The sequence below is a fragment of the Salmo trutta genome, chromosome 17, assembly GCF_901001165.1.
Source record: "Salmo trutta chromosome 17, fSalTru1.1, whole genome shotgun sequence".
In the NCBI taxonomy this organism is placed as follows: domain Eukaryota; kingdom Metazoa; phylum Chordata; class Actinopteri; order Salmoniformes; family Salmonidae; genus Salmo; species Salmo trutta.
Window position 1 is genome coordinate 10,648,026 of NC_042973.1, and position 23,460 is coordinate 10,671,485.

The 23,460-nt window shown below is 43.6% G+C and overlaps 1 protein-coding gene across 1 annotated transcript in view; it reads right to left on the reverse strand.

Moving 5' to 3' along the window:
- The window catches only part of glis1b (GLIS family zinc finger 1b), a 155,960-nt gene that overhangs the window by 35,231 nt on the left and 97,269 nt on the right, over positions 1 to 23,460 (reverse strand). Inside the window, exons 5-7 of the mRNA XM_029695605.1 lie at positions 13,110 to 13,271; positions 10,341 to 10,451; positions 3,499 to 3,676 (exon numbers count right to left, since the gene is read on the reverse strand). Coding sequence (XP_029551465.1) covers positions 3,499 to 3,676; positions 10,341 to 10,451; positions 13,110 to 13,271 — 451 coding nt within the window. The remainder of the gene's footprint in view (positions 1 to 3,498; positions 3,677 to 10,340; positions 10,452 to 13,109; positions 13,272 to 23,460) is intronic.

The window sequence follows — 23,460 nt, forward strand, 5'->3', positions numbered from 1 at the left end:
GGCCGCAGGGCCGAACAATATTCCAGGGCGCATTCTCAGATCATATGCAAATCAACTGGCAGGCATATTCACGGTAATTTCAATCTCTCCTTGTCCCAGTCTGTAATCCCCACGTCTCAAGCTGACCACCATCATTCCTGTTCCCAAGAATTCCAAGGCTTCATGCCACAATGACTACCGCCCTGTAGCACTCACATCTGTAATCATGAAGTGCTTTGAGAGGCTGGTTATGGCACACGTTAACTCCACCATCCCAGCCACCCTAGACCCACTCCAATTTGCATACCGCCCCAACAGATCAATAGACGACGCAATCTCAATTGTACTCCACACTGCCCTCAACCACCTAGATAAGAGGAATACCTATGTGAGAATGCTGTTCATTGACTACAGCTCAGCATTCAACATCATTGTCCCATCCAAGCTCATCAACAACCTTAGGACCCTGGGACTGAACACATCGCTATGCAACTGGAACCTGGACATCCTGACAGGCCGACCCCAGGTGGTGAAGGTAGGCAACATCCCCTCCGTCATGCTGACACTCAACACGGGGCCCCACATGGATGTGTGCTTATAGTCTTCTCCTGTACTTCCTATTCACCCATGACTACATGGCCACGCATGACTCCAACGCCATCATCAAATTTTCTGATGACACATCGGTGGAAGGCCTGATCACCGGCAACGGAGGAGATGCACACTCACATGACTCTACACACTCACGCACTGCCAGCTCTAGAAGTGTTACTCACTGCCAGCTCTAGAAGTGTTACTCACTGTCAGCTCTAAAAGTGTTAACATCAGAGAGTCTCCCTACTTTGCCAATCCTGCTGACTATCCTCCCTCAGAGAACAAAGTCCAACACATGTGAAGGAGAAGACTCATCACTTCTTCTTCTTCAACCCCAACAAACACAGCGTACTCGAACGCCTCTTAATCAACCAATACGGCCACACCAACACAACAGCTCTTGCCTAGAAACCATTTGCAACACATCCACTCAAGGCAGAGGGAAGGAAAGAAGCCAAGATTGAAAGAATCGATTCAATAATCAAAAACAACTTGAGCTTTTATAGTCCCCCCAGTAAGCGTGCATTGTGTTCCCGTAATAATAAGAGAGAACGATGGGGCGTCTGGATTGGACTAACTGAGCAAACAATGGCAGATGTGTCCATAAATTGTGAACACTGCAGGGCATCTCTCCTTTCCTCCATTGTACCACTATATTTCTTCCTGGTCATCAACCTCTCTTTCACAAGTCACTGGCTTACTACTATAGTCTATAGGATCTCAGAGATTTCCAAGTTTAATAAAAAAGTAAGCACTTTTTGAATGTGAATTGGAGGATCACAATTGTTAGTTTTTTGCAGATGTTCTTTATTAATATTGTACATCTCAGTTTGATTTCCACCCAGTCCTTTTCAAATGGAAAATACTCTGATCCAGGGAAAGTGGAGCTAACATTTTCCTGTAAAACACAGAGGACTTGTTTCTAAACCGAATCAGGTCTAATTAATTAGTATCAGTATCAAATTCAGCATGAGATTGAGTTTAACACACTCAGGCCAATATTGTCTTCATAACAGGAAATCAGTGCTGGGACAGTGCCTGCCATCATTTCAAATGTCAAAGTTTACTGTAGTATAAAAGATACAGTTGAAGTCGGAAGTTTACATACACTTGGGTTGGAGTCATTAAAACTCCTTTTCCAACCACTCTGCAAATTTCTTGTTAACAAACTATAGTTTTGGCAAGTTGGTTAGGACATCTACTTTGTGCATGACACAAGTAATTTTTTCAACAATTGTTTACAGACAGATCATTTCACTTATAATTCACTGAATCACAATTCCAGTGGGTCAGAAGTTTACATACACTAAGTTGACTGTGTCTTTAAACAGCTTGGAAAATTCCAGAAAATGATGTCATGGCTTTAAAAGCTTCTGATAGGCTAATTGACATAATTTGAGTCAATTGGAGGTGTACCTGTGGATGTATTTCAAGGCATACCTTCAAACTCAGTGCCTCTTTGCTTGACATCATGGGAAAATCAAAAGAAATCAGCTCCTTGGGAGCAATTTTCAAAAGCCTGAAGGTACCACATTCATCTATACAAACAATACTACGCAAATATAAACACCAAGGGACCACGCAGCCGTCATACTGCTCAGGAAGGAGACGCGTTCTGTCTCCTAGAGATGAACGTACTTTGGTGCGAAAAGTGCAAATCAATCCCAAAACAACAGCAAAAGACCTTGTGAAGATGCTGGAGGAAACAGGTACAAAAGTATCTATATCCACAGTAAAACGAGTCCTATATCGACATAATCTGAAAGGCCGCTCAGCAAGGAAGAAGCCACTGCTCCAAAACCGCCAGAAAAAAGCCAGACTACGGTTTGCAACTGCACATGGGGACAAAGATTGTACATTTTGGAGAAATGTCCTCTGGTCTGATGAAACAAAAATAGAACTGTTTGGCCAAAATGACCATCGTTATGTTTGGAGGAAAAAGGGGGAGGCTTGCAAGCCGAAGAACACCATCCCAAGCACGGGGGTGGCAGCATCATGTTGTGGGGGTGCTTTGCTGCAGGAGGGACTGGTGCACTTCACAAAATAGATAGCATCATGAGGGAGGAAAATTATGTGGATATATTGAAGCAACATCTCAAGACATCTGTCAGGAAGTTAATTAAAGCTTGGTCGCAAATGGGTCTTCCAAATGGACAATGACCCCAAGCATGCTTCCAAAGTTGTGGCAAAATGGCTTAAGGACAACAAAGTCAAGGTATTGGAGTGGCCATCACAAAGCCCTGACCTCAATCCCATACAAAATTTGTGGGCAGAACTGAAAAAGCGTGTGCGAGCAAGGAGGCCTACAAGCCTGACTCAGTTACACCAGCTCTGTCAGGGGGAATGGGCCAAAATTCACCCAACTTAATGTGGGAAGCTTGTGGAAGGCTACCTGAAACATTTAACCCAAGTTAAACAATTTAAAGACCATGCTACCAAATACTAATTGAGTGTATGTAAACTTCTGACCCACTGGGAATGTGATGAAAGAAATAAACGCTGAAATATATCATTCTCTCTACTATTATTCTGACATTTCACATTCTTAAAATAAAGTGGTGATCCTAACTGAACTAAGACAGGGCATTTTTACTAGGATTAAATGTCAGGAATTGTGAAAAACTGAGTTTAAATGTATTTGGCTAAGGTGTATGTAAACTTCCGACTTCAACTGTAGATCAGTGTGTTGGTGGATTGGTCATATATGGGGTTAAAGGTCAGAGTAGGATGAAGTTGCACCTACACACTGATCTAGGGTCAGTCTTGCATTTCTCTCCTTAATGATTACGGTTAAGCATTGGAAAGGGTAAGCTGATCCTAAATCTGCCACTACAGGCAAATTCTACCTGAAGTATTTGGGTCTGGGGTTAAAGGTTAGAGGCCAGGGATTAGTGTTTATGGGGTAGAGTGACCTCCGGTGTGCACCTGTGAAGATGTCTTGTCCCAGTCCGGGGGAGCGGCCGTCTTTCCCGTTGAACAGGTGCTGCTGCGAGGGGGTAGGGCAGTTCAGGTGCTGGTGCTGGGAGGGGGCTGAGCCCTGCAAGTGCTGCACCGACAGACACTCGCTCAGGACGTCCTGCTCCAGGTGGGGGAACGGCCTCAGCTGTCAATCAAACAGAGAGACAGTGTTACTGTACAATACAAGTGGTCAAGAAGACAAAGTGAACAACATGAAAATACAATTGAGCGGGAGCAGTGCCATCATTGGATGTTGGAGTGGAAGAGAGATGATTTGTTTTTCCTTTGAGTCATGCATGAATTTCAATGTTTGTTTGGACATCTTGCATACCAATGTAAAGCCAAGACGTGAAAAGTGAAAACCTGTCTCTCTGCCAATGGTATCTGGGCACGCGAACACACATTAAACTGCAGTCTATCATGTGGGGTGGAATTGGGGCAGAATGCGTGGGAACAGAGGTCCCAAAGTGCAATCATTATTTTGACATGTCAAACATGTTTCTGAGCTGAATTCCTGCATTCCCACTGATTTTAGTCAGTTACCAATCTAAGTCTAAGTTCTAATCCCACCCCTGGGTTTATGTAGCTAGCAGTGGTCTCAAGGTAATATACATCAAAATGATAGGTAGTCTGTCAAATAGATCAGTTTTACTCTGTTCTATACATCAGCACAGTGAGTTACACTGTCGTAAAATGTTATAGTGGACTGAAGTACAACCCAAGCCAGAGCATTGCAGGAATCCTAAAAACCATGTCGTTCCCTTTCCTCTGCAGATGTACCTTTACATTTGGGGTAATGTCAGATGTACCATTAGATCTGAGGTAATGTCAGATGTTCCATTAGATCTGAGGTAATGTCAGATGTACCATTAGATCTGAGGTAATGTCAGATGTTGCATTAGATCTGAGGTAATGTCAGATGTTCCATTAGATCTGAGGTAATGTCAGATGTACAATTAGATCTGAGGTAATGCCAGATGTTCCATTAGATCTGAGGTAATGTCAGATGTTCCATTAGATCTGAGGTAATGTCAGATGTTCCATTAGATCTGAGGTAATGTCAGATGTTCCATTAGATCTGAGGTAATGTCAGATGTTCCATTAAATCTGAGGTAATGTCAGATGTTCCATTAGATCTGAGGTAATGTCAGATGTTGCATTAGATCTGAGGTAATGTCAGATGTTGCATTAGATCTGAGGTAATGTCAGATGTTGCGTTAGATCTGAGGTAATGTCAGATGTTCCATTAGATCTGAGGTAATGTCAGATGTTGCGTTAGATCTGAGGTAATGTCAGATGTTCCATTAGATCTGCGATAATGTGACATGTTCCATTAGATCGGAGGTAATGTCAGATGTTCCATTAGATCTGAGGTAATGTCAGATGTTCCATTAGATCTGAGGTAATGTCAGATGTTCCATTAGATCTGAGGTAATGTCAGATGTTCCATTAGATCTGAGGTAATGTCAGATGTTCCATTAGAGCTGAGGTAATGTCAGATGTTCCATTAGAGCTGAGGTAATGTCACATGTATCTTTAGAGCTGAGGTAATGTCAGATGTTCCATTAGATCTGAGGTAATGTCAGATGTTCCATTAGATCTGAAGTAATGTCAGATGTTCCATTAGATCTGAGGTAATGTCAGATGTTCCATTAGATCTGAGGTAATGTCAGATGTTCCATTAGATCTGAGGTAATGTCAGATGTTCCATTAGATCTGAGGTAATGTCAGATGTTCCATTAGAGCTGAGGTAATGTCAGATGTATCTTTAGAGCTGAGGTAACGTCAGGATGTTAACATCAAGGTTTGTCATACGGAATGCCTGATTTTATGCTGAAGGACAAGGCCAATATGCTGTGTCTGGACAGTGACTGGAGTGAAGGGATAGGTGAGACTTTTATCCCTCTAACCAGAATGATTAGTTGATTAGCCCACAGTGCCAACTACTTAAGGTTTGTGGGTTTGATCCCTAATTACGCTATAGATTTCTACACATAAGCTACACTAAACTACACTGAATGTCAGTCTCTCACATTGTGTTAGGGCATATGCTAAATGACTGTAATGTAGTGTAACATCAACCCTCTACTAGGACATTGACCCTGTAGCTCTGCCAGAAGGAGCGGACATCAGTAACATAAGGAATATGGTATAAAAAATAGCCATTTGTGTAAACTGGCCAACAAGCACAACAGTCTTTAATAAAGCAGTGCATCAGTTAATTACTAGTGACATTTCAACCACAGAGACTTAGGAAATAGCAGGCTTAGAGGCCAGCTTCACAACCACAGGCAGCCCTCTTATTAGGACCAGGAAAAAGAGAGGATCAGGACAACCAGTCCAACCATCTATCATTCTATTCATCCCTCTGTCCATCCATTATCTCGTTTACAGGTTGGACACACCCACGAAGCAAGCCAACAGGATGGATATGTGGTTGGAAGTGTGCGATACCTCACACAAAGATATCCTAACAGAATAGTATGCCAGGGCTGCAAGGGAATTCATTCAGGATGGATGGAATAGCCAGTCTGGATTTGATATTTGACTTGGCGTGATGTATTTATTAGACATTTTTTAAGTATCCGACTGCAGATGGATTACTGTCTTTACATATCACTGATCAATTCGACAATCATTAGTTAAATTATCATTTGAACACGTCGTGATTGGATACCCTTCCTTACAAGCGCCTTGCAACAATTCATCAAGTCTAATTGGGCCTCTGCCTTTCAAAACATGACATAATTCCTTTTTTTCTGCCCCGAGATGGAGTGAGAAGGTTTGTTTGACATTTGTCCACAGCATCTGGACACTATTCTGCTCTAGCTACAGCGTATTAACAATGGTATAAGCCTCACATGTGTTTCCGTTTTACAGCTAAGCAAAGGAACACATCATTCAGGCCCGGCCGACGACATTCAGGCCCTTTAAACAACAATGAGACCATTCTCTCTCTCTCCATTCTCCCCATATTTATCAGCAGAAGAATGTGATGTGGACCATGAACACGATGTGGTCAAACCTGATCTATTGTCCAGGAATTTCAAAGGTTTTCAATGGCTAAACTAAATTAATCCAATTGTATAGAGCTGTGAAGAAGAATAAGCACTAGACTGGAGATTACACCACGAGCCATGTATTTAGAAAGTTGTAGAATTTTCAGTTACATAGCATTATTTAAATATATCCCCATATTATGTTAATGGTGTGCTAACATGGCTGCCATAGAATGTTGCAGTGTCATGTAAATGCATCACAATGCAGAAACCTCAATGTCCCTACTCTCTAAATACATGGCTGGAATAACACCTACTGGGGACATTTATACACAAAAATATAAACGCAACATGCTACAATTTCTAAGATTTTAGTTACAGATCATTTAAAGAAATCCATTAATTAAAATAAATTCATTAGGCCCTAATCTATGGTTGGTCACAAATACCTTAAAAAAAAGGTAGGGCCGTGGATCAGAAAACCAGTCAGTATCTGGTGTGACCACCATTTGGTTCACGCAGCGTGACACATCTCCTTCACATAGAGTTGATCAGGCTGTTGATTATGGCCTGTGGAATGTTGTCCCACTCCTCTTCAATGGCTGTGCGAAGTTGCTTAATATTTGCAGGAACTGGACCACGCTGTCGTACACGTCGATCCAGAGCATCCCAAACATGCTCAATGGGTGGTGATATGTCTGGTGAGTATGCAGGCCATGGAAGCTTCCAGGAATTGTGTACAGATCCTCGCGACATGGGGCTGTGCATTGTCATGCTGAAACATAAGGTGATGGCGGCGGATGAATGGCACGACAATGGGCCTCAGTATCTCTGTGCATTCAAATTGCCTTCCATGTCCACTGGCACGCTGGAGAAGTGTGCTCTTCACGGATGAATCAAGGTATCATGGATCACTCTGTCTGCCATCTGCCCGGTACAGTTGACACCGTGATTCATCCGTGAAGAGCACACTTCTCCAGCGTGCCAGTGGCCATCGAAGATGAGCAATTGCCCACTGAAGTCTGTTACAACACCGAACTGCAGTCAGGTAAAGACCCTGGTGAGGATGAGGAGAATGCAGATGAGCTTCCCTTAGACGGTTTCTGATAGTTTGTGCAGAAATTCTTCTGCAAACCAACAGTTTCATCAGCTGTCCAGGTGGCTGGTCTCAGATCATCCTGCCGGTGAAGAAGCTGGATGTGGAGGTCTTGGGCTGGTGTGGTTACACGTGGTCTGTGGTTGTGTGTCCGGTTAGACTTACTGCTAAATTCTCTAAAACAACATTGGAGGCGGCTTCTGGTAGAGAAATTAACTTTAAATTATCTGGCAACAGCTCTAGTGGATATTCTTGCAGTCAGAATGCCAATTGCATCTGTGGCATTGTGTTGTGTGACAAAACTGCAAATTTTAGAGTGGCCTTTGATAGTCCCCAGCACAAGGTGCACTTGTGTAATGATCATGCTGTTTAATCAGCTCCTTGATATGCTACACCTGGATTATGTTGGCAAAGGAGAAATGCTCACCAACAGCGATGTAAACCTTTTTGGGAAATACGTTTTTGTGCGTATGGAACATTTCTGGGATCTTTTATTTCAGCTCATGAAACATGGGACCAACACTTTACATGTTGTGTTTATGGTTTTGTTCAGTATAATAATAATAATAATTTATTCAACTTCTATAGAGCTTTTCATGACAGAAAAAAATCTCAAAGAGCTTCAAAAGCAAAAAATAAACAAGCAATACATCATCATGAGAAGCCTAGCTATAGCTAGCTAGCTCAACCAATACATCATCATGAGTAGCCTAGCTATAGCTAGCTAGCTCAACCAATAGTGGCCAAGTCTTTGAGTGCATGCATCCTCCAAAGGTGGAGAGGGAGAGTTTGTGGCTTAATCAGAGGAAGGTGGTCAGGGAGATGGTTGATTAAAATGTCTGGTGACGATCTTGTTGTGGGCTACTCTGGGAACCAGCCTGAGGCATGTAGCTCACCACACACAGTTCAAAGTAGTAGCCAGTCGTCCTCACTACGGGTCTTCTGCCTCAGCACTGCATTCCTCCGGTGTATCTCCCATTCATCTCATGCTTCAGGATACTCCTCAAATTATGTTCTCAGAAGATCAGGAACCAGCAGCCAGGTGAAACAAAAAGCTGGTACTGTGTCCAGATGCATCATTTAAACAAAAACATTAGCCAGCTAGCTAGCCATGCCAAAAAGAGTTGACCTGCCAGTCAATCTATAAATCTGTGGGTTAAAACCAACAGATATGTAATAACAACTCATTGTTATCAAAAACAAAATAGCTGATCTAAAACAGCCATTAAAAACACTTAATAACTAAATGTACATATATATACAGGAGCTCTCTGCTTAGGCTGCTACTAGAGCGTCATGGCAACTATACATTTGTGATGCATGTGGCCTGACAAGATGAATAAGAGTCCTAACATGCTCTCAGTTCCTGTTCATAATATGTATAGTGTAAGACAGTGGAGGCTGGTAAAAGGAGGATGGCCCAAAGTAATGGCTGGAATGGTATACCAATTAATTCATTCCTTTACGCCATTACAATGAGCCCTTCCTCCGATTTAAAGTGACTTGGGTCTCCACTGGTATGATATATGGGTAGCTTTTTATATTTTCGCTCACTCTCTCTGGGTGTCTTTTATTTCATTTTATTTAGTATTTTATTTTTAGGAAGTAGATCAGCTTTAATTTTGCACATAGATTGTGGGTTCTATCAATGTAATTGTTTGTATCATTTTCAATCCCCTATATATATATTTATTTTTGGGGTATATATATATATATATATATATATATATATATATATATATATATATATATATATATATATTTAACCCTACCCCCTCCCGTAATTGGAGTAAACTAATTAAGCTTCTACTTCCAGCTCATACATAGTATACAGTATACCTTTTACAGACACGGTACACGGACATGATGATTGTACATTAGTTATCTCTTTATTATTATGATTTTTTTTATTTTATTATCCCACCCTTCAGCTACCTTCAACCCCTCCCATCTATCAAAACAAAACTTCAGCTACCTTCAACCCCTCCCATCTATCAAAACAAAACTTCAGCTACCTTCAACCCCTCTCATCTATCAAAACAAAACTTCAGCTACCTTCAACCCCTCCCATCTATCAAAACAAAACTTCAGCTACCTTCAACCCCTCCCATCTATCAAAACAAAACTTCAGCTACCTTCAACCCCTCCCATCTATCAAAACAAAACTTCAGCTACCTTCAACCCCTCCCGTCTATCAAAACAAAACTTCAGCTACCTTCAACCCCTCCCATCTATCAAAACAAAACTTCAGCTACCTTCAACCCCTCTCATCTATCAAAACAAAACTTCAGCTACCTTCAACCCCTCCCATCTATCAAAACAAAACTTCAGCTACCTTCAACCCCACCCGTCTATCAAAACAAAACTTCAGCTACCTTCAACCCCTCCCATCTATCAAAACAAAACTTCAGCTACCTTCAACCCCTCCCATCTATCAAAACAAGTGATCTAATGATTCTGTCTCTTCACAGCAAAATCTGCAGAGCTGTGATGGTTGTATCCCAATATACACATAACATTCTATTGTTTGCAAGAATCTTCTATAGTAATTAAATTTAAAAAACTCAGTTTTGAATTCAGCGTTGTTTTGTGTATCAGTTGTGTATCAGTTCAACCCTGTGCCATGGAATCGGCACATCAAAAATCTCTTCCCGGCTTTTTGCAACCTGTATGCCACAGCTGTAAATATGTTGGTCCTTAAATGGAAGTCCTACCTTTCTATGCACATGTTGCTCTTTGGCGGAGTGGATCTTGACGTGTTTGCGTAGAGAGCTGGGGTCTGTGTAGCGTTTGGTGCAGCCAGGGATCTGACATGCGTACGGTTTCTATAGAACATGACAAATATATGATAAGTACATGATAAGTATATGATTCAAAGCAAGTATTTATTCTATAATAACAGCGCAATGAAACCCACAACCACGAGTCAAAGCAACCTAACATTGCTATATTTATTCATATAAAACCACAAGAACATGTATGCATTAGGCATTTGATTATTTTGCAAAATAATTCGAAAAAAAATGAAGAACAAAAATGATAAAAATGCAGACACACAACAGGAATGAAATCTGATGAAATAAAAAGCAAAAATAGCCTCCTACCTTTCAGCTGAGAATACACAGAGTAACTGAAGAAATTGAAGGCAAGAGAAGGAATAAGAAAGAGAGAGAAAAGAAAATTCGAAGGAGTTCAGTTTTTCTTCATTTTTGAAGTAGCCTACTACAAGAAACCAAATATAAAGCAACATTTCAGTGCTCCATAGAAGACTGTTGACATAAAGATGACATTCTTTATAAGGTTTATAAAGGTGTAGTAAAGTTATAGTGCAAACGGCACCAAAAGATGTGAGGGGCACTAAACGTGATCACCAATGCAACATCACTACAGCAGTGGTCATTACATGTCCTCATCTTCACACAATATTAGCAAAGAAAACACTGCATTGTAGCCCCGTGATAGAGATTTATAGAGATTTTCCCCTTGTTTTTTCTCTCGCTGTACAGTGGAATATAAGGCAGCCTTTAAAGTGAAAGGCAATACGCCTCTTTATTAGCTCTCTGTTCGTACCTCGCTTTTTTTGGTAAATAACACGTTATTCCAAGCCGATCTCAGCACCACTAATCTCTGTCCTGTTTGTTATTCCTACGCAACGCTGCCCCAACACAGACCCACAAGTGGAGAAAAGAGCGAGCGAGAGAGAAAAAAACAAGAAAACTTCTGTCTAGTATAAATATCATTACAGTTTAACATTATTTTTTCCCCAAAGTGCGTTTGGCAGGGTGGCAGGCGGCGAAATGAGACTCTCGGCAGGACGCTAATGCGCGGCCATCAGCGTCTGGGATGGCTGTGTAATTGGCAGTGTGTATACGGTAGTGAGGCTGGGTGGCTCAAGGCTGGCTGAGGCCTGTGGACTGTGATACAGTAAGACGTTGGAGGGGTGACAGAGAGGAGAAGTGAGTAGTGGCTGACTCAGGCGTTCCTTTCCTTTATACACAGCCATTGCTTTCACCTCTGTAGCAGAGAGACAAGTCTGAGGCAAAACACTCCACGCTAAACTAACGACTAGTTTTTTGACTTACTGTGACTCGTGTCAGACTAATGCCACGTTCAAAACAACTGGGAACTCTGGGAAAAAAATGAGATCAAATCATAACGTCAGTGATCTTAAGGTCGGAAAGTCGGAGGTCTAGAAAGAGGACTGGTTTCCCGACTTGGAATTCTGAGTTCGATGACCGTTCAAAACAAATCGTTTTTTCCCCCGAGCTCCCAGTTGTTCTGAACGCGGCATAATGGAAGGGATATTTAAATGATGTGTAGCATGTCGTGCCACCTGAGGGAGGGAGGGAGTGTGGGGTGATTGAGAATGGCGTGTAACTCACTGACTGACGTTTCAATAATTGGAATTTTATTTCACCTTTATTTAACCAGGTAGACCAGTTGAGAACAAGTTCTCATTTACAACTGCAACCTGGCCAAGATAAAGCAAAGCAGTGCGACACAAACAACACCGAGTTACACATGGAATAAACAAACATACAGTCAATAATACAATAGAAAAAGTCTATATACAGTGAGTGCAAATGAGGTAGGATAAGGGAGGTAAGGCAATAAGTAGGCCATAGTGGCGAAATAATTACAATATAGTAATTAAACACTGGAGTGATAGATGTGCAGAAGATGAGTGTGCAAGTAGAACTGTGATACTGTCAAGAGATGGAAACATCTCTTGAGAGATGGAAACATGGCATTTAAGCTTGGTAATAGGCACTAACGCTTTAATGTGTACAATTCCATTCTGCTTCCAATGATGTGAGTAGCATCATCAAATATCCTAACCCAAAAAGTTTAATGCTACTCTACGGATGCCTAAACATACACTCTAACCAGGGTTGGACATGTGGTGCTTGGCACTTCTATAACAAACCAGATCACCTCTTGCCCTTTGTGCTGTTATTTATGCCCAATAATGTTTGTGCCATATTTTGTGTTGCTACCATGTTGTGCTTCTGCTATGTTGTGTTGCTACCATGTTGTTGTCATGTTGTGTTGCTATTATGCTGTGTTTTCATGTGTTGCTGCCATGCTATGTTGTCTTAGGTCTCTCTTTATGTAGTGTTGTGGTGTCTCTCTTGTCATGATGTGTGTTTTGTCCCATATTTTTACTTTTTTAAATATTTTTAATCCCAGCCCCCGTCCTCACAGCAGGCCTTTTGCCTTTTGGTAGGCCATCATTGTAAATAAGAATTTGTTCTTAACTGACTTGCCAAGTTAAATAAAGGTTAAATAAAGGTTAAATCTTTATTAATCTCATCAACATCATCCCATTCCATTTCTTTTAGGGCACCTGTAAGTGTTCATGACTGGATAGAACCATGACTCTCTTTCTAATAGACATGATCTATGATCTACAGCAGAGAGGCCGTGGGAGGTGGGAGTAGAGGAGAGTAGAACCAGTTGAGACTGTCTCCATGTGTGCTGACCGTGTCTAGGTGAGTACGCTGGTGCTTGGCCCGGTCGCTGGAGTTGCTGAAAGCTTTCTGGCAGCCGGGGTGCTGGCACAGGTAGGGCTTCTCCCCCGTGTGGCTCCGTAGATGGATCTTCAGGTTCTCCAGGCGGGAAAAGGCCTTGTTGCAGCCCTCAAACTGTTAGGAGAGGATAGATGGATAGACACACACACACAAGCAGGAAAACACAGAGAGATAGAGACAGAGTGAGAGGATGAGAGACGGGAAGAAAAGTAGATCAATATGAGATGAAGGCGGTACAGTACAGTAAACAGTGGTACAGTACAGTAAACAGTTCAGTACAGTAAACAGTGGTACAGTACAGTACATTATAGTACAGTAAACAGTTCAGTACAGTAAACAGTGGTACAGTACAGTAAACAGTAGTAAAGTACAGTACAGTAAACAGTGGTACAGTACAGTAAACAGTGGTACAGTACAGTAAACAGTGGTACAGTACAGTACATTATAGTACAGTAAACAGTACAGTACAGTAAACAGTGGTACAGTACAGTAAACAGTAGTAAAGTACAGTACAGTAAACAGTGGTACAGTAAACAGTAGTACAGTACAGTAAACAGTGGTACAGTAAACAGTGGTACAGTACAGTAAACAGTGGTACAGTACAGTAAACAGTTCAGTACAGTAAACAGTGGTACAGTACAGTAAACAGTTCAGTACAGTAAACAGTGGTACAGTACAGAACAGTAAACCATGGTACAGACATGCCACAAGAGGTCTCTTAACAGTCCCCAAGTCCAGAACAGACTATGGGAGGCACACAGTACTACACAGAGCCATGACTACATGGAACTCTATTCCACATCAAGTAACTGACGCAAGTAGTACAATTAGATTTAAAAAACAGATAAAAAACACCTTATGGAACAGCGGGGACTGTGAAGCAACACAAACATTGGCACAGACACATGTACACACACACACACACACACACACACACACACACACACACACACACACACACACACACACACACACACACACACACACGATAACATACGCACTATATATACACATGGATTTAGTACTGTAGATATGTGTTAGTGGTGGAGTAGGGGCCTGAGGGCACAGTCTGTTGTGAAATCTGTGAATGTATTGTAATGTTTTAACATTTTATAAACTGTCTTAATTTTGCTGGACCCCTGGAAGAGTAGCTGCTGCTTTGGCAGCAGCTAATGGGGATCCATAATAAATACAAGACAACACAATACAATACAGTACAGTAAACAGTAGTACAGTACAGTAAACAGTAGTACAGTAAACAGTAGAACAGTACAGTAAACAGTAGTACAGTAAACAATGGTACAGTACAGTAAACAGTAGTACAGTACAGTAAACAATGGTACAGTACAGTAAACAGTAGTACAGTACAGTAAACAATGGTACAGTACAGTAAACAGTAGAACAGTACAGTAAACAATGGTACAGTACAGTAAACAGTAGTACAGTACAGTAAACAGTAGTACAGTACAGTAAACAAGGGTACAGTACAGTAAACAGTAGTACAGTAAACAGTAGTACAGTACAGTAAACAGTAGTACAGTAAACAGTAGAACAGTACAGTAAACAGTAGAACAGTACAGTAAACAAGGGTACAGTACAGTAAACAGTAGTACAGTAAACTGTGGTACAGTTCAGTAAACAGCAGTACATTACAGTACATTACAGTTGGCCGGCAGGTAGCCTGGTGGTTAGAGCGTTGGGCCAGTAACCGAAAGGTTGCTAGATCGAATCCCCGAGCTGCCAAGGTAAAATCTGTCATTCTGCCCATGAACAAGGCAGTTAACCCACTGTTCCTAGGCCGTATACTGTAAACTATACTATACTGTAAATAAGAATTTGTTCATAACTGATTTGCCTAGTTAAATAAAGGTTAAATAAAAAAATTGTAAAAAAATAGTACAGCACTACAGTATAGTGGTAAAGTACAGTAAGCAGCGGTACAGTTCAGTAAACAGTGGTACAGGACAGTAAACAGTAGTACAGTAAACAGTACAGTACAGTAAACAGTGGTATAGTATAGTACAGTAAACAGTACAGTGGTACAGTAAACATTAGTACAGTGTTACAGTACAGTCGTGGCCAAAAGTTTTGAGAATGACACAGATATTAATTTCCAAGTTTGCTGCTTCAGTGTCTTTAGATATTTCTGTCAGATGGAATACTGAAGTATAATTACAAGCATTTCAAGTGTCAAAGGCTTTTATTGACAATTACATGAAGTTGATGCAAAGAGTCAATATTTGCAGTGTTGACCCTTCTTTTTCAAGACCTCTGCAATCTGACATGCTGTCAATTAACTTCTGGGCCACATCCTGACTGATGGCAGCCAAATTTGCATAATCAATGCTTGGAGTTTGTCAGAATTTGCGGGTTTTTGTTTTTCCACCCGGCTCTTGAGGATTGACCACAAGTTCTCAATGGGATTAAGGTCTGCGGAGTGTCCTGGCCATGGACCCAAAATATCGATGTTTTGTTCCCCAAGCCACTTAGTTATCACTTTTGCCTGATGGCAAGGTTCTCCATCATGCTGGAAAAGGAATTGTTCGTCACCAAACTGTTCCTGGATGGTTGGGAGAAGTTGCACTCGGAGGATGTGTTGGTACCATTCTTTATTCATGGCTGTGCTCTTAGGCAAAATTGTGAGTGAGTCCACTCCCTTGGCTGAGAAGCAACCCCACACATGAATGGTCTCTGGATGCTTTACTGTTGGCATGACACAGGACTGATGGTAGCGCTCACCTTGTCTTCTCCGGACAAGCTTTTTTCCGGATGCCCCAAACAATCGGAAAGGGGATTCATCAGAGAAAATGACTTTACCCCAGTCCTCAGCAGTCCAATTGCTGTACCTTTTGCAGAATATCAGTCTGTCCCTGATGTTTTTCCTGGAGAGAAGTGGCTTCTTTGCTGCCCTTCTTGACACCAGGCCATCTTCCAAAAGTCTTCACCTCACTGTGTGTGCAGATGCACTCACACCTGCCTGCTGCCATTCCTGAGCAAGCTCTGTACTGGTGGTGCCCCGATCCCGCAGCTGAATCAGCTTTAGGAGACGGTCCTGGCGCTTGCTGGACTTTCTTGGGCGCCATGAAGCCTTCTTCACAACAATTGAACCGCTCTCCTTGAAGTTCTTGATGATCCGATAAATGGTTGATTTAGGTGCAATCTTACTGACAGCAATAGCCTTGCCTGTGAAGCTCTTTTTGTGCAAAACAATGATGACGACACGTGTTTCCTTGGGGGTAACCATGGTTGACAGAGGAAGAACAATGATTCCAAGCACCACCCTCCTTTTGAAGCTTCCAGTCTGTTATTCGAACTCAATCAGCATGACAGAGTGATCTCCAGCCTTGTCCTCGTCAACACTCACACCTGTGTTAACGAGAGAATCACTGACATGATGTCAGCTGGTCCTTTTGTGGCAGGGCTGAAATGCAGTGGAAATGTTTTTGGGGGATTCAGTTCATTTGCATGGCAAAGAGGGACTTTGCAATTAATTGCAATTCATCTGATCACTCTTCATAACATTCTGGAGTATATGTAAATTGCCATCATACAAACTGAGGCAGCAGACTTTGTGAAAATGTATATTTGTTTCATTCTCAAAACTTTTGGCCACAACTGCACAGTACAGTAAACAGTAGTACAGTGCAGTACAGTAAACAATGGTACAGTACAGTAAACAGTAGTACAGTGCAGTACATTACAGTAAACAGTAGTATCGTACAGTACAGTAAACAATGGTACAGTACAGTAAACAGTGGTACAGTACAGTAAATAATGGTACAGTACAGTAAACAGTTGTACAGCACAGTAAAAGGTAGTACAGTAAACAGTGGTACAGCACATTAAACAGTAGTACAGTGCAATATAGTACAGTAAACAGTGGTACAGTACAGTCAACAGTAGTGCAGTACAGTACAGTAAACAGAGGTATCGTAAACACTGCTAAAGTACAGTAGACATATCCCGCTCGGTTAATCCGCCTTAACTATTCACAGTGACACGCGGCAATGGTCAGCCTGACATCAATATCAGTCATGGCTGCCATGGATGGCCCACAACAATGTGAGGCTTTGGAGCCACTGAGGAGCATTGCATCAGGGCCCTTTCCTGTACAATCACTTACCTGTTACCTTATCTGAGGGCTCTGCCGGCCCCTAACCCTAAATTGTTAATATATCTGAGGGCTCTGCCCGGACCCTAACCCTAACCTATTACTCAATCTGAGGGTTCTACTGGCCCCGCCTACCTCTGCCGGCCCCACCTACCCGATCAGGGGCGAGAGAAGTGCGCACACACACACACACACACACACACACACACACACACACACACACACACTGTGTGTGCGTGTATGTGTGTGCACGTGCACTGGGGAAGGTTGGGGAGTGTTGGGTTACACCCAAGGAGAGAGACACTATTCTTCTAATGGGCCTTCAGTCTTGATCTGGGCTCAACGTTCTTACATGGGCTCTTCTATTCCCTCACAGCTAGGACAGACAGGGCCCTACAGTATATTCACAGCTAGGAAAGAAAGGGACCTCTATTCACAGCTAGGAAAGACAGGACCCTCTATTCACAGCTAGGACAGACAGGGCCCTATATTAAAACTTCTTGTGGATCATTGGGACGCTAGCGTCCCATCTGGCCAACATCCGGTGAAATTGCAGAGTGCGAAATTCAAATTAAATTACTATAAATATTTAACTTTCATGAAATCACAAGTGCAATACATCAAAATAAAGCTTAACTTGTTGTTAATCCAGCCGCCGTGTCAGATTTCAAAAAGGCTTTATGGCGAAAGCAAATCATGCAATTATCTGAGGACAGTGCCAGGCACACAAATGCATAACAAATCATTTTCAACCAGGGAGTTGCAACACGAAAGTCAGAAATAGCGATATAATATATGCCTTACCTTTGAAGATCTTCTTCTGTTGGCACTCCAAAAGGTCCCAGTTACATTACAAATGGTCCTTTTGTTCGATAAAGTCCTTCTTTATATCCATAAAGCTCAGTTTAGCTGGCGCACTTCAGTCAATAATCCACTCGGTTTCCCTCCTTCAAAATGCATACAAAATGAATCCCAAACGTTACCAATAAACTTATCCAAACAAGTCAATCAACGTTTATAATCAAACCTTAGGTACCCTAATACGCAAATAAATGATACAATTTAAGACGGAGAATTGTTATTGTCTTTACCGGAGATAAACAAAAAGAACGTGCTTTCTCGGCCATGCGCTTGGTAACACTACAGCCAAAATGGGAGCCACTTAGAAAAACTACAACTTCTCCCTCACTTTTCCAAAAACCAGCCTGAAACTCTTTCTAAAGACTGTTGACATCTAGTGGAAGCCCTAGGAACTGCAATCGGGGACGATTTCGCCCTATTATAAAAGTGCCAGGCATTGAAATCAGTGGTATGCAGATTTTGTTTTTTAATGGTTTGAGCTCAGGGTTTTGCCTGCCATTTCAGTTCTGTTATACTCACATACATGATTCGAACGGTTTTAAAAACTTTAGAGTGTTTTCCATCCAAATCTACCAATTATGTGCATATCCTAGCTTCTGGGCCTGAGTAGCAGGCAGTTTACTTTGGGCACACTTTTCATCCAGACGTCAAAATACCGCCCCCTATCCCAAAGAAGTTAGGACAGACATGGCTAGGAATAGCCCTCTATTCACAGCTAGGACAGACAGGACCCTATATCCACAGCTAGTTTATACACAACCCTATAATCAATTACAGCTAGGACAGACACAATCCTTTATTCCATCACAGATGGGACAGACAGAACCTATATTCACAGCTAGGACAGGCAGGGCTCTCTACTCACAGGCCCTGATCCATTTAATAAGGGAGAAACCTAAGCCTGCCATGTAGAGGTGGGTCAAATGACCTGGGTTGTGTGTGTGTGTGTGTGTGTGTGTGTGTGTGTGTGTGTGTGTGTGTGTGTGTGTGTGTGTGTGTGTGTGTGTGTGTGTAAGCGCTTTAAGCTGTCCACTTATCACAACAGAAACATGAGTCTCTATGGGGTTGCTTAGAGCTTTTGTGCTGATGACTATGTGAGTCAGATGAGACCAAGGAATCTTCTGGTCTTGTATGTTGATGTTTGGATAGCAGGATCGTTTGTAAGTGCTTGAGGATCTTCTATGTCACATACGAAGGGACACATATGAACACACACATACACACAAACATATACAGTGTAGCAGTCAATCGCAATGCAGAGCGGGAAAGGAAACATTTCCCACAGAAACAGAGAACCAATGTCACACGATCTGGTATGTAGTGTACGGTATAGTGTACATGTAGTGTACACTACATTTCACCATGTCATGAGATGGGTGGTCCATGATGCCATGGTCCATGATGACCAGCCCACCCTGCTGCATCAACACAGGGCAGAGAAGTGTGCCTGCTCAGGCCTCCTCGACCTGAGGGCTTGGAAAACATCTAAAAGTGTCAGACCACACAATACAAACTGGAGCTGTATTATTCTAGAGGCAGAGTCATCAAAATGTATAGGACTGAAAAGAGGAGGTGGAGTTTTAATCAAATCCCAGAGAAGAAGCCATCTATACTGGCCTGCCAGTCCTGCCAGATATGTACCATGCTGACTCCTGAAATATGGGGCCGAACGTTTGAGTTTAAAAACAAATACAGCCCTTATTGACGGGCCAAATGTATGTATTTATGTAGACGGGAAATAATCAGTCTTTTATTGCTTTCTTAAGCGTAATACGAATTTAAGGCTAAATTAGAGTTATGGGTCTCTGGAGAAAGGTGTGATAATCGTGTAGAGACGGCTATTAGCGCACGAGGTCGGCTGGCAGTGAGTCACTGCCAGTGTCCCAAATGGTAGCCTATTTCCTACATAGTGCACTACCAGGGGCCCCTACGACCACCGCTGGGCATGGGCACATTATTCACAGGACATTGGTTTACTGACTGACTCAGAGCATTTACTGTGCATGGTCTTATAGCTTGCTGAGAAGATGTTGGCAAAGTCTAAAGCAAGACTGGGGCTTGGGTTGAAGTTGTATTGCATTATTTTCTGTCGTCAGAGCTTTCAAAGCTCTTTTAGAAGGAGCGAAAATAAATAACAAACAATTTTATTATTTATTTTTCAGAAGAATGGATGAGCATAGAAGTAAAATAGGAGGACAAGGAGGAAGGTATGGGTGGGGAGGCCTGGAGCCAGCCGAGGTGTGGAAACCACAGAGCTTCAGCTTCTCCTGAACACACCTTTCATATTATTATTTGTGAAAACAGTTTAGACGCTAATCACATTAATTGCTTTAAACATGTTTGGCTTTCCCCTCTGAATGGTAGGTCCTAAGGTAAACACGCTCGATAAGCACACGAAGGGAGCGAGTGAGCAGGGCCTGAGCCACGTTTGACACCATCCCACAGGACTACTTGGGCAGCTCTGTAAACATTGGGGTGACGGGGGGTTCTGACATGGCTGAGGGGTCGGCAGTCAATCACAGCAGACATCTTATGGGCCCAGAGAACTGGGCTGTGGAGGTGCAGCGCACCTGAGGCCTTCATGGGAAATGACTCCTGACTGGCAGAGAGTAGCCCAAACAGTTGGCCGCCTAAATGGCCACAGTGTATCGCTAACCTCCAAAAGAGAGCTCATTAGAAAGAGCCTAGCTGAGATGCTGGAGAGGATGGAAACAAACCGCCAGTTTACTGCGTGGTGTTGGAGATGAAAAAAGCTGCCGCAGACAACATCTCAGACAGGATTCTGATGGAAATCCTTGAGAAAGAGGTGGAGAAAGAGATTAAACAAAGAGTTTTCTCAAGAGGTTCACTAGGTCCGAGGTCATGTAAGCAAAGTCCTCACCTCCTCAATTTTGTGAGGAATAACTTTCGAAAGTTCTTCTCTCGACAGCTATAGTCTTCAGTGTTGCTGCTGACATGGGGGAATCCTCCTGTTTACCTTAGAACACCAGGAAACACTAACAGCACACAGACAGGAAACAGAAACAATGATGCCTGAGGAAAGAACCAAAGGGAATGACATATATAGGGAAGGTAATCAGGGAAGTGATGGAGTCCAGGTGAGTTTGATGACACGCAGGTGCGCGTAACGATGGTGACAGGTGTGCGCCATAACAAGCAGCCTGGTGACCTAGAGGCCGGAGAGGGAGCACATGTGACAGTACCCCTCCCCGACGCGTGGCTCCAGCCGCAGGACGCCGACCAAAATGACGATCCTGGGGATCAGGAGCAGACCGGTCACCTCTGTTGAGGCGAGGGAAACCTGTCAGTCCGGCTGAGACACAGGAGCATGGCGACCTAGTGCGCCAGAGAGAGAATACGTAACGGTACCCCCTCCCCGGCGCGTTCCGCTCCAGCTGCAGGACACCAACCGAAGGGACAATCCCGGGGATCAGCAGCGGACCGGTCACCCCGGCTGATGCGCGGGAACCTGGCTGCGGCAGGGGAGCCTGGTGATCTGGCTGAGGCATAAGAGCTTGACGAGCCGGTGGAAGCAGGGGAGCCTGGCGATCTGGTAAAGGCATGAAAGCCCGTCAAGCCGGCTGTAGCAGGGGAGCCTGGCGATCCGGCTGAGGCATGAGAGCCTGACGAACCAGTGGAGGCAGGGGAGCCTGGCAATCTGTCTGAGGCATGAGAGCCTGACGAACCAGTGGAGGCAGGGGAGCCTGGCGATCCGGTGAAAGCATGAAAGCCCGACGAGCTGCCTGTAGCAGGGGAGCCTGGCGATACGGTGAAAGCATGAAAGCCCGACGAGCTGCCTGTAGCAGGGGAGCCTGGCGATACGGTGAAAGCATGAAAGCCCGACGAGCTGCCTGTAGCAGGGGAGCCTGGCGATACGGTGAAAGCATGAAAGCCTGACGAGCTGCCTGTAGCAGGGGAGCCTGGCGATACGGTGAAAGCATGAAAGCCCGACGAGCTGCCTGTAGCAGGGGAGCCTGGCGATACGGTGAAAGCATGAAAGCCTGACGAGCTGCCTGTAGCAGGGGAGCCTGGCGATCTGGCTGAGGCATGAGAGCCTGACGAGCTGCCTGTAGCAGGGGAGCCTGGCGATCTGGCTGAGGCATGAGAGCCTGACGAGCTGCCTGTAGCAGGGGAGCCTGGCGATCTGGCTGAGGCATGAGAGCCTGACGAGCTGCCTGTAGCAGGGGAGCCTGGCGATCTGGCTGAGGCATGAGAGCCTGACGAGCTGCCTGTAGCAGGGGAGCCTGGCGATACGGTGAAAGCATGAAAGCCTGACGAGCTGCCTGTAGCAGGGGAGCCTGGCGATCCGGTGAAAGCATGAAAGCCCGACGAGCTGCCTGTAGCAGGGGAGCCTGGCGATACGGTGAAAGCATGAAAGCCTGACGAGCTGCCTGTAGCAGGGGAGCCTGGCGATCTGGCTGAGGCATGAGAGCCTGTAGCGGCTCCCGAACCCAACGTCATTCCCACAGAAACAAAAAAAACAACAAACGCTCCCTGATGCTTCCCTTAGGTGAGGTGTCATTCTGTAACGATGTGCGCTGAGAGTTGGTAAGCAAGTTCAGGGAGTGAGTGTTTTAATAAATAAACACAACGTAATACAAAACAAGAAACACTAACAGCACACAGACATGAAACTGAAACAGAAACAATGACTCCTGGGGAAGGAACCAAAGGGAGTGACATATATAGGGCAGGTAATCAGGGAGGTGATGATGGTGACAGGTGTGAGCCATAACGAGCAGCCTGGTGACCTAGAGGCCGAAGAGGGAGCACACGTGACTAATGGCTTCTCAGCTTCTGACTAATGGGAGGCTCCTCAGTTTCTAACTAATGGGAGGCTTCTCAGCTTCTGACTAATGGGAGACTTCTCAGTATCTGACTAATGGGAGGCTTCTCAGCTTCTAACTAATGGGAGGCTTCTCAGCTTCTGACTAATGGGAGGCTTCTCAGTTTCTGACTAATGGGAGGCTTCTCAGCTTCTAACTAATGGGAGGCTTCTCAGCTTCTGACTAATGGGAGGCTTCTCAGTTTCTGACTAATGGGAGGCTTCTCAGCTTCTGACTAATGGGAGGCTTCTCAGTTTCTGACTAATGGAAGGCTTCTCAGCTTCTAACTAATGGGATTAAAACGTTTGGCTGCTAACTAGCATGAAATCCACTATAATTTATGTTGAGAGGGCCTTTTGTAAAAGCAATAGGTACTTTGGGCCTTAACGAGGCCCACCAGTTTTCCGCTTTGATTGGTTTTAGCTAATGCATCGAGGTTTCCGTAATTGCCTAAGCTTCTAATAAAGTTAACTGTTTCCTTGTGGCCAAATCTGGGAATCCAACA